This window comes from Aquarana catesbeiana, linkage group LG02 (genome assembly GCF_042186555.1).
Source record: "Aquarana catesbeiana isolate 2022-GZ linkage group LG02, ASM4218655v1, whole genome shotgun sequence".
Taxonomy (NCBI): domain Eukaryota; kingdom Metazoa; phylum Chordata; class Amphibia; order Anura; family Ranidae; genus Aquarana; species Aquarana catesbeiana.
Window position 1 is genome coordinate 687,406,751 of NC_133325.1, and position 12,606 is coordinate 687,419,356.

Below are 12,606 nucleotides of genomic sequence, written 5' to 3' on the forward strand. Positions count from 1 at the left end.
AATCGTAACTCGGTTTGCGAGTGTTGTCTTGCAAAACGAGCACGATTCCGGCCAAAGTGGTGTGCAGTACTGCTTTTGGCCTGAGGTGTGTGTGTGTGGGGGGGGGGGGGGGGGGGGGCGCCGGAGCCGAGCAGAGCTGACCGTCGCGTTCGGAAATGCACGGAAAGGCCCAAGTACAGCACGTCTGACCTCGGCAATCTTGGAAGTCTTTCCGAGGTTTACCGAGGTCCGCTGAAGTGTCCTTGGGCCTTTTTGGCCGTTTCTGAGGCTCTCCGGCACTCCCCGCCTCTGGCCAGATGCGGTATTGCATCCCATTGACGTCAATGCGGAACAAATTATTTTCGTTTCCATTGACTCCAGTGGGAAAACTCGCTTTGATATGCGAGTACTTTGGATTACGAGCATATTCCTGGAACGGATTATGCTCGTAATCCGAGGTTCCACTGTAGTTGTAGAATGTTCTTCCAGCTCTTCCTTGTTAGTACCACCTACTTTTTGTTGCCCTGTCCCAACTTTTTTGAGATGGGATGCTGCCATCCTTCTTTTTTTTCTTTTTTTTTTCACAATGGTACATTTTCTCAGTCTAAACCAGTGGTTCTCAACCTACTAGTGCCGTGACCCCTTGATAACAAGTTGTGGGGACCCCTAACAGTAAAATTATTTTAGTAGCGTGGGTTGTCGGCACCCAAGGCAAGACAAGTAATTTGCGCCCCTAACCCATGGACATTTAGGCATTCCCTGAGTCCCTTCCACTCGTACAGTATTAAAACCCCTTATGGTATATTTTAGGATGTACCACTCTTCCTCTTTGATCTCCTTTCTTTCCCTTTTATCTCTCTCAATCCTAATTTCTTGCGTTTTTTTCACCATCCCTCTCTCTAGCCGTCTTTCTTGTTCTTTCTCTCCCTTTTTCTTTGCCCCCCCCCCCTCTTTTCCTCTCCCTTCCATGTATTCTCTAATTTTATTCCTTCTCTTACTCCTTGGTGGGGGGAATGGGATCAGTGGCAGTGCTGGGGGGAGTTCTGATCAGCCAACTTAGGTGCTCTTGATGAAGGTCATTTGCTGATCTGAGAACTGTAGTGGGGACTTTTAATGGCAACTATAATCGCAGGTGTTCCTCACTGTGTCTCCAGCTTTACTGTGTCTCCGACTTTGTGGTGTCTTGCAGCAGTGACATCTATGCCGAAATCAGGAGATAGTCTCCTCAAGCCCCCCCCCACTTCACATTCCTCACCAGTCAGCTGACCTCTAGTCTCTGCCCCCCAGCCATGCCGTGAACTGAATGGGCGGCTGCGAGGAGGCTGTGTGTGCGGCCGCAGGCTCCAGGAACAGCCCAGATAGGCGGCCACAGGCTCCAGGGACAGCCCTGCTGGGCAGCCGCGAGAAGGCTGGGAGAATGGTGCGGGATTCAGGAACAGCCCAGGATTTGGTGACCCCTGGCAAATCGTCATTCGACCCCCAGGTTGAGAACCACTGGTCTAAACGTTTGATTATATAAATCCAAAAAAGGTACCTTCCCTCTGAACTATTTTGTTAAGTGCCTACCTTTTATGTCAATATTACACATTTCATATGTTTTCTATTTTCTATCATGAATAAAATATGGGTTTATGAGATTTACAAATCATTGCATTCTGTTTTTATGTAGATTTTACACAACCTCCCTACTTTTTTGGAATTGGGGTTGTACATCGGGCAGAGTTTAACTTTTATATATTTTTTACACTGTTTATTTCTTTTTTACTAATACTTTATATTACATAGGGGGCAAATTATTTTTTTTTTTGTGTCCGCTTTAATAAGACATATGGGGTATTTTAGATCCCTGATATCTCCTCTCTTAATGCCACAGCAGCCAGGAAAAGTGACACCTGAAACTGAAATTAACATTATACACATCACTTCTGAGTTCTTTGCATCTAGAAGAGATGAATGTACTGGCGTTCAGTCCGGTAGTTTGTGTAAACCCACTCTTGGTGGCAGTAAAAGGGTTAACTATGTCGCAACAATTTTTTCATGCCTTTTGTTGTCCTAGGAGCGGCAGACATCAGTTGTCATTTTTGCACCCTGTGCTAGCCCTTCCTTTGTGTATGCAGATGTGAAAGTTCTATCAGTTTTATTTGGGTGGCAGGGGTGTACTTTGGCATCTTCTCCTTGTGTGCCAGTGGACCTTTTCTTGGGACTGAAAACACAGCATGTAAGCTACAGTCCAGCAGATGCTCCCTGAACCAAACTCCCTACCTCCTCTGTCCTGTGAATCCCAGTGCTGGGGGTGCATGCTTGACTCAAAAGCTGAGTTCTAGACAGCCAGGAGATACCAGTGGCCCCTCTCTACCTGTGATGGCATGGATTACAAGACCAATACAGAGCCCAGGGGAGATGGCAGCATCACGGGTGAGTGGAGGACACCTACATGGAATGACACACATCTAACACTGCAATGGGCTGGGCAGATTTATTGCCTGCCTACTATGTATGTCTGTTAATCTATCTTGAAGTCATGTATTGATCTACATGATTAGATTGGCCTACACAACAGTTTTTTTGTAAAATCTAAATTTCTTTCCTATAACAGGAGAGCTGGGATTACCTGGAACGTGGACAAGTTACTGCCAGTTTTAGCCGCAAAGGACCTAGCACTATACAGAAAATCAGAGAGGCCCTTAATTTCATGAGGAATCAGCACTTTGAGGTATGTAACCTGCAAATAACCAAACTAGCTTGGTATGCCTGATCTACTGGTTTGACATGTTCAAAATATGCAAGTTATGCGAAGCAATGCCTATGTAGGTTTTCTACCTTTTTTATTTGCCATTTCAAGGATCTTAAGGGAAAACACTATACGATGAACACTTTATGATGGGTGTAGTATTTTATATTTTACTTTCAGCACTTAATACTTGGTTTAAAAATGGTGTTACTGATATCTTATTTTGTTTAATGTGTTACTAAAAGCAAAATAATAAAATAATAACTATGTACTTACCTGCTCTGTGCATTGGTTTTGCACAGACCGGCCCCAAACATCCTCTTCTGGGATCCCCCGCCGGTGATCTTGGCTCCTACTCTTCTCAATTTGCCCCCACGCAAGCTGCTTGCTATGGGGGCGCACAGTCCGTGCTTACTCCCGAGCTGTGAGTGTCTATGGAAATGCGCTCCATAGACACACACACAGCACGGCTTGGCGCTGCTCCCTTCTCAAAGAATTTGAATGACAGCAGCAGTTGCTGCTGCCAGAGTACCTATGTGGAGAGTACTAGAAAGGAGAGAATAGATGCAGCTGTGTACAGTGCTGGATCAATTGAAGTCTCAGGTAAGTGTTGGAGGGGGGGGGGGGGGCGCAGAGAGCTGTAAAGTTTTTTTGCCATAATGTGGGGAAATGCATTCAGGTCAAACCTTTTTGGCTTTATAACCACTTTAATTTTGATTAAATTCCTTTTTGCTCTGGTTGTTTGCACACAGCTTAGCCATATATTGCAGTTCACCAGGCTTGTGGCAAGTCTAATTATTAATTTAATTATGCCTTTCTTATTGTTTTGTTGAATTGATAGGCACTCCCTCATCCTAACAGTGATGTTATGTGCCTTTCTTCCAGGTACCCTTTATTGCATTTTACAGAAAAGAATACGTGGAACCGGAGCTCAATATTAATGATTTATGGCGAGTCTGGCAATGGGATGAGAAGGTAAAATTTTATGCCTTTTTATAATCGGATATTTCACTTATTGTTTGCTGATCATAGTCATAGCTGTACTATGATGGATTTTTCAGTTTTTGCACCTTTTTTAAAATGCACATTTGAATATTACTTAAAACCCCAAACAGTATATATTTTCTGAAAGAAAGGACATGGAAGAATAAAATGCTAGTTGAAGTTTGTCACATTATTTTAATGTCCATGTTTATCAAATGCCAATTTTTTTGATAAAGTATAAAAGGTGTGGTTATGATGAATATATAAATACCCAACGTGTCAAGACCTAAAATTGCGCACACCCGTGAAACGCTGACCGACTTTAGTATCCTAAATTGTCAATAGGCATTGCTTTAAAAGCCTTTGTAGGTTATTAGTTTAGAGTTACTTATGGGCCTAGAGCTTTTACTGTCTGATGCTTGTGGCGATAAGCAACATGTGTAGTGCAATCATCGGTTTCATTTGTATGTGCGCCCAACACATGGATTTATGTTCTGTGTATGTGGGAGCGGGGGGACTTTTTTAATTAATTTTTTTTATTTATACAATTGATTTTATTGCTATCACATTGGAGAATGGTAGCTTTGGTGGTCCGTGGAAGTGATTGAATCACTTGCAGCTGCCTAAATCACTTCCACATGAAAGCCCATTACTTACAAATTTAAGCACCCCCCCCCCCCCCCCAAATTACGTACCTGACTCCTCATTTTGATCCAGCGCTGTGCCCAAAAGCAGCATCACTGCTGTATCTCCTCACAGAACAGATAGGCAGCAGCGTCATTGGCTTCTGTTGCTGTCATTCAAATCCTGTTAGGAGGGGATGGGGCCAAGCCACGCTGTGTGTCTATGGATTTTTTGATTTAGTATGGTTATTATATTTATTCTAATTTCAGCTATATGATTTACAATTCCATTTGCATGTTAGCCTTTCCTATTATCTAAATGGTTCAGGAGGTTCAGTTAATTAGAGAAACCTACATCGGTGTGAATAAGTGCTCCCCTTTGTGGCTTAAATAGAGAACCAAAACAGATGACAAATTACATTAAGGATAACCTGTGTAATTAAACATACAGTAGTGACATATAATATGTCACTGAAACAATACTATTTCTGCTGTGTCAGGACCCCTGTAAATCTGTTACATTGTCAACACCGTGATGTTGACACTTTTTTAGGTATATTCGCTTATGCAATTTTTTTTATTTTTTCTGCTTTAGTGGACTCAACTTAGATTGAGAAAGCAGAATCTGATGCGTCTGTTCCAGAAAATGCAGGCTTATCAGTATGAGCAGATCTCTGCGGATCCAGATAAGCCACTTGCTGATGAGATAAGACCTCTGGATATTGCAGACATGGAGAGGTAACTTGTTGCTTACTGTAATTACTGAACAAAAAAAAACAAACTATAATTTACTTTTATTATAAAATGATGGTGCATATTTAGAATCTTACCTGCTTGAAAAAAGTATTATTTAACATGGTACATAATCGGCATTTTTAGGCAGCGGTTTTATCTCTATGAACACCTTGGGGCCAATATTTAAATGGTTTGCGTTTTGATTGCTGTTTCTGAGCTGCCCAGAAATGTGTCATGTGAATTAGTTTTAACCTGTCATCCTATCCTATGCAATTGCTACAAGGTAATCTTGATGATGAACAAATGTGAACTTCTGCTGCTTCCTCATAACACAAAGGCAGAGGTTCAGAGAATTGCCTGTAGTGTGTTTAGTATAGAACCACTGTATTCAGTTACTATTAAAAAAAATATATATCCTAATTGTGCATTACAAGCAGAGTCCTCATACCTTATGGGTTATAGCTGTGTACCTTCAGGTGGGCACTGGCAAAGCTTTAGAGGACAGCCATCTGGACACCTCCCCTATAACCGTAATACACTCCATGTGTTCTCAGTTTTGTGATTGCGTCTGCAGTTGGTGGACCTTTTCATCTTCACAGAGAAAATCACCCTTCGCTTTTATAGTTTCATATTTTATTATTTTATCTTCGGATTCCTCAATCAAGCCCTTTTTGTCTTGTAATGCCAGTATAGAAGCAGTGTATCCGGATTGGCACAACCTTAGTTAAACTTTGGGAGCCATACCCAGACAACATGCTGTGGGCACTACCTGTAATGTTGCTTCAGGCACTGGATCCTGCGTGGACGCATACCTTGGCACTTAGGGCAAAGTTTTGAGTCAGCCATATGGTGTTCTACAGGTCAAGGGCAGTGGTCCCACTACTATGGAACCCAGTCCCTAAAGACCCATTCTGGGGTATGGCCCCTGTGAAGGGCAAAGCCTGGACTTTGTATATTCCAGTGTCGTGGACAGGTTAGACAGGGTCATCCTGTATCGCTTACCGTTACGGTAAAAACAGAACTAGGTTTTAAATGTATTCACCTTGCAGTGTAAATGTATTCACCTTGCAGTGTAAACTTCAAACTTGATGCTAAAATTCAACCACTCAGAGCTTAGTCTCAGGGGGGATGACCTGGTCTTACGTCGCACCACTGGTCATACACTTTACCGCCCTTTTCACCTAGAGCCCTTATAAGGTACTCAAACACTTCTCACCTATTGACGATGTTCCTTCTTTTTAAATTCTGCAAAGACAATTTGAGACACTCCTAAATCTCTCACTCTCTTAATCTTGCAGACCCAGCCCTGCAGCCAGCTCTTGCTGCAATTTCAGTATGTCAAACTGCAGCTAACTTGATCTGGACAATGAACAACCAAATTGACCCTGTATTCTGGATCTCATCTCCATTCACATGTGCAGAATTTCAGCACAAGGTTTGGCACTACAATTGTGACAAAGCTTCCCCCAAAGCCCTCTTCATAATGAAGCAGTACCTTCACTCCTAACAGTAGGGGAATGTCTGCTATAGTTTGCCACTCTGTGGGTCACAGATTTTCCCAGACCTGTGGATTCAGTTGGTGGTTTCATGGGGGTACAAAATAGAGTTCAGAACTCTACCACCCTGCCCCTTTCTTCTTTTAAGTCAACCAAAAACTGCCCAAGGACAGGTAAATTTGCAGAATGCCCTGAAACACCCAAGGCCACACTTTAAAAGGTGTCGTCCCAGTGACCTGAGACGCTTGCGACCAACCCAGTTTCCACTCAGAGTATTTTTGCAATTTCTGGTGATGCAAGCATGCTGCTTGCTCATCAGTACTCTGCCATAAGACCGTGCCATAGCAGTGTCCTGCATCAACCATCAAGGGGACGCTAGGAGTCTGGCTGTATTGTATACCATACTGTAGACCATATCATCTCATGGACAAATTCCCTTTCCAACAATATCTGCGACATGCCAGGAGTGGACTACTGGAAAGTGGATTATCTTACCTGCCATCACCTGGATCAAGGGAAATAGATTCTCCACCCAGATGTGATCAGTCTGATATGCCAAAAATGGGGAATTTTGGATGTGGACATCCTAGCTTCCAGGCTCAACAACCTCCTGTTTGTTGTCAGAACCGGGAATCCTTTAGCTTTTTTTTCAGATGCCCTGATAATCCCCTGGTCTCAGTTCAGGCTAATTTGGGCCTTCTCTCATTTGAAATTCCTTCCTTACTTGTTCAAGAAAATGGACCAAGAGAGGAAAACAGTAATTCTATTTGGACCAAACTGGCCCAGAAGAATCTGGTACACAGATATACTGACTCCTAGCAGACTACCCCTGACCTCTTCCCAACAGGCCAGATGTACTAGCTCAAGGTTTCAAGCATGGCTGTTGAAACCCAGGTCTGGAAGTCCTTTTTTGCCTGGTGTGAACATGCGCACTTAAAGCGGAAGTAAACCCATCCATAAAACAGTTTAATTTCCTGTACGTACCAGAAATGTACCACTCCCATTGGTTGTGCTCTCAACCAAACTGTCAAACCATCCAATGGCTGGTGTCATAACTGATCACATGTTCATCATGGCAGTTGTAGATTAAACAGAGGCAAAGATGGCAGCTTCCTTAGCTGAAAACGATAGGGGGGGTTTACAAGCACTTTAAATTCCAGAGATGACTTTGTGGCTCGCATTTTGGTCTTCCTGGAAACTAAAAACCGTTCTTGACCAGAACCTGGCCTTAAGAACCCGGTCACTGCCAGGTGTTTTTTCACTTTAATGCATAGGATGCATTAAGGTGAAAAAACACAAGGGTTTACAACCCCTTTAAGCATCGAACGTAAATCTCTCTACGTTGCCCAGACATAGAGCCATTAGAACATACCTTGAGGCTACTGCTCCAATCAGATGTTCAGGTTCTTTGTCCTATCCTTGGGACCTGGCAAGGGACACTCTGCTTCAGTGTTGGCACAGTTCTGTTTGCGCCCCCTTCTTATTCATTGCTTGGAGCTATCCTATCATGTATGGATAATGCCTTTGCCTTTGTACTGTACAATAAAGAGAAGAGGAATTTTGACTTGACCTGTAAATTTCATAACTTAAAGTACATGTTGCAGGCCACCCTCCCTTTCATTCCTTGGTTTACTTTACCATGTTTGCTACAAAACTGAGGACTTATGGAGTGGGTAAGGTTTATAGGGGAGGTGCCCAGGGGGTGTGTCCTCTAAAGCTTTGCCAGCGCCCAACCACCATAAGGTACACACCTATAACACATGGGATTTACAGATAAGTAAGAATTCCTCTTTCACATTTACTTTTTTTAAAAGATGTGTTTTGCTCAAGTATAGTTGTATTTTTAACTTTATGCAGGCTGAAAGATGTCCGGTCAATGGATGAATTGAAGGATGTGTATAACCACTTCCTACTGTACTATGGGAGAGACATTCCAAAGATGCAAAATGCAGCCAAGTCCAGCCAGAAAAAGATGAAACGCATCCCTGAAGAAGGCGAGGAGGAAGGTTTGTATATGATAGGGACCACTGTACTTTAAAAGCATTAAGAAGTGATTTATAAATAGCCAGTCTTGATGTCACTACCACAATCTGAAACATCCAGGCTCCATTCACATCTAGGCGTATCGATTTACTGAAGTTTTTAAGCTTTTTACAAGCTTTTTTTAAAGCGTTTTAGAAATACATTACAAGTGTTTTTACAGCTTCAGGCATTTTTGTTAAGCCAAAAAGCACTAGGGCCCAGGTCGGCAAACCCATGGACCCCCATCTACCAGTCGATCGTGGCAAAGTGACTGGTAGATCGCCTGGGCTTGCCAACCTGCTGACACATCCTGTCCTGGACAAATGTGCTGGGGAGGGGAACTACTTCCAAGCATAATGCTTCCAGCCGGCGCAAGCCACGGAGGGAACAGTGGCACAGAGTCAGCTGTTCCGCAGAGGCATCAGCCACTGCATAAGTTGATACCTCTGCTAAAGTTCCGGGCATGCAGAGCATATCACTCCACCGGCCGAGTCTGATAGCCGTAGCCCGTGGGATCCGAGCAGCACTGTGCAGGTAGGTTAGTGTCACTAGGCAAGAGACAACAATGGCCACAGTTAATTATATGGACACAAAAGCATCAGTATGCTGTTGTGCCCAAATAGATGCATAATAGCAGCTATATAGGCACAACAACATCTATATTAGCAAAACAGCATAAAGAAGTTATTCTGCCCATATAGCTGCTGTTGCGCCCATATAGCTGCTGTTGCGCCCATATAGCTGATGTTGTGCCCTTATAGCTGCTGTTGTACCCACGTAAATAGCACCTACAGTATAACAGGGTTAATAACCATTAGGCAGCTTTCACACTGATGTGCTGCGGGTGCAGCGCAGTGTACTGTCAGCATTGGCTCCACCATAGACTTCTATGATATCCTGCGGGTTTGGTGTGCTTCCTGAAAGCACACCAAAATTCCTGGAGTTTTGGTGCGCTTTTAGAAATCTCACCAAATTCTCAGGATACCATAGATGTCTAAGGCAAAGCTCAACTAACCCACAGTAAAGTCGCAGGTGCATCATTGTGAAAGCAACCATTTTGGGGGCTCAGGACAATAAGGGCTTATTTGCAGTTTGAGGGGCAGTAAAACCCCATAGTTGAACCGTGTTTTTACCACCACTCCCCCCTACCACACACCCTTTAGCTGCCGTAGCCAGGGGTGTACACATGTTGCGACCGCAGCAAGAGTGATGCACCCTGTCACGCTTGTTGGGTGTAGCACCCACAGAGCATGACCCATTCAAGTGAATAAGGCCGCTCTGCAACCTAGCAACCAAGGGGTTAAAGCAGACTGAGGAGGCATTGTATCGCCACCTCACTAGCTGCTTTAACCCCTTGGACCCCTCAGAAGCACGCAGTTGTGGGGCGCTTGCAGAGTGGCTGCATTTACTTGGATGGGTCGCAGTTGACGGGCAGTAGTGCTCACCGAAAGTCACAAGGGGTATCATTCCTGCGTCGGCATGTGTATACCTTTTTTTGGCTGCTGCCTCTGCAGGGTTTTACCACCTCCCAACCTTACGTGTGAACAAGCCCTGAGTGCCGCTGCCAAATATCATCATTAACAAGTGCAGCAGGCATTGCTGCCGCTCTGAAAAGCAATCCGACCATGTTTAAAAGATGGTGACGAGACCATATGTTGCCTCCTCACTGTCTGTTTTTTTTTTTAATCGGGCAGTGAGGAGGTGACATCACCTCCTGACCACCTGTCAAGCACCTCTGAAAGGCAATCCGACCATGTTTAAAAGATGGTGACGAGACCATATGTTGCCTCCTCACTGTCTGTTTTTTTTTTTTTAATCGGGCAGTGAGGAGGTGACATCACCTCCTGACCACCTGTCAAGCACCTCTGAAAGGCAATCTGAGCATGTGAACTTTTTTTTAGAGGAGCATCAGTGCCTGTTGCACTTGTAAACATGCCCTAAGGAAGGAAAAATGGTAATAAAAATGCATTGTATAGTAGGAGCAGACAGAATATACTGTTTAACGGTGGATATTGGCAGCTGGGCACACGGGGGCATCTTAGGGTCTATACTGGGTCATACCTGAGTAACAGCTACTGTCTGAACTCTGTGTTACTTAACCTCACCTGTTAACTCTGCATAATTTAGTCCTAACCTTTGAAGTCTGCTTTACTTAATCCTGACATGTGAACTCTGTTACTACTGACCTATGAGCCCTGCAATACTTAGTCCTGACCACTGCACTTTGCATTTTTTAAAATCTGAACTATGTGTTACTTACTCCTCACCCCTTCACTCTACTAACAAAAATGTATACTGCTCTGACAGGTCAATCCCAGCCCAGCTAGCCAAGTAGAAGCCAGCCAATCCAAATATCAGCCAAGGCAGAGATCAGAATTTTAGTCCAGCCAGCCAGTGTTTTTCTGCTCAAGTCAGGCTTTTCTATAGAAGTCTATGGGGCCAAAAATGCTTGTAATCTGCCAAAAAGAGGCTCCATGTATTTTTTTTTTTTTGAGCTTCAGGAATTTTGCTTCAGGCGATAAAACGCTCATATTTGAACAGGGGTCTCTGAAAGGAATGGGATTTTGCTTGTTGGGCGTTTTGGAGCTTCAGAGCTATAAAGCACTCAGGTGTGAACCGGGCCTCAGATATTTACATCTAACACAATACAGGAAAATAAAGCCTTTTGGACTGATTTATACAAACTTAGGGAGCAAAAGAGTGGTTTAATAGTCTTTCATCTCTGACGTGCTTAGTTATAAATATAGGATCAGTATGTTGCAAATTATTGTTGAAACTTTTTATGATTTGTTAGTTTTTTTATATTGAAAGTTTATGGTGTATGCAACGTATTTGCACTTTTACTAACTTAAGTTATTTGGTACTGTTTGCACTGTGGATTGTAGTATAATAATGTTGTAAATAGACTCTTCCTGACAGTTTTATTAATTTTCAATGTCTGTGTGTGCATTGTAAAATTACAAATATGTTTAATTGCTTTGAATAATTTCCAGGGGCTGAGCCTGTAGAACAAGAGGAGGAGGAGCAGAAGGGACCAGAATTAAAGCAGGCTTCCCGTAGAGATATGTATTCTATCTGCCAAGGAGCTGGTCTTGGTAAGTATCCTCTCTTTGATATGCAAGCATATCATGGCACTTAAAGCCTAAAGCAGTTCATAGATGATTCTCTCTTTTTCGCTCAAAAATGAAAAAAGAATTATTCAGTTCCCCCAACCATATATTCAATGTGGAAGGGAAATCCTCCCCACTGAGCTATTGTATAATGACAGCAGGTAGACTTCCCCAACGTCAGAATACAATGATCAGCACTGCCGACTATAGCCAGTGGTGCTGATCAAGCAGAGAAAATCCGGCAGGGTGGTTGTGCAGAAGTCAGTCTGTACAACCAGCCTGCCCATACACGGATTAAAATTTGTCTGGTCCCTACTGAACCGGCCAAATTTTGATCCATGTATGGCCAGATTAGGTTAGTTACATGCCTCTTCCCCCTGACTTCTCTTCAATGGCACAACCATCCACCCATCCGCACATGCCAGGGTGCTAGGTGTTCCCCTTGGACTCTGAACTCTCCTTTCGGCCCCACATCCAATCGCTTTCCAAAGCTTGCCGCCTCCATCTCTGCAACATCTCCAAAATATGTCCCTTCCTAACAAAGCTCCCGGTTATCGGTTATCTCTCTCCTCAACTACTGCAACTCCCTTCTCATTGGTTTACCTTTAAATAGGTTACCCCCCCTTCAGTCCATCTTGAATGCTGCTTCCAGACTCATCCACCTTACAAACCGCTCAGCGTCTGCTACCCCTCTCTGCCAATCCCTCCACTGGCTGCCACTCACTCTCCCAACAAATTTAATTCAAAATACTAACAATAATTTACAAAGCCATCCACAACACTGCCCCCAGCTACATCAATAACCTAGTCTCGCAGTACCAATCAAATTGTACTCTTCATTCCTCCCAAGACCTCCTGCTCTCTGTCTCCCTAGTTATCTCCTCTCATACTCTCCTCCAGGACTGCTCCTGAGCCTCTCCCATCCT

General features: G+C 43.6%; 1 protein-coding gene across 1 annotated transcript in view; it reads left to right on the top strand.

The window, feature by feature from the left end:
* Nucleotides 1-12,606, top strand: part of SUPT6H (SPT6 homolog, histone chaperone and transcription elongation factor) — an 83,320-nt gene that overhangs the window by 40,898 nt on the left and 29,816 nt on the right. The window contains exons 9-13 of the mRNA XM_073616777.1: nt 2,576-2,692; nt 3,596-3,685; nt 4,913-5,055; nt 8,406-8,554; nt 11,564-11,665. Of these exons, the coding sequence (XP_073472878.1) occupies nt 2,576-2,692; nt 3,596-3,685; nt 4,913-5,055; nt 8,406-8,554; nt 11,564-11,665 (601 nt within the window). The remainder of the gene's footprint in view (nt 1-2,575; nt 2,693-3,595; nt 3,686-4,912; nt 5,056-8,405; nt 8,555-11,563; nt 11,666-12,606) is intronic.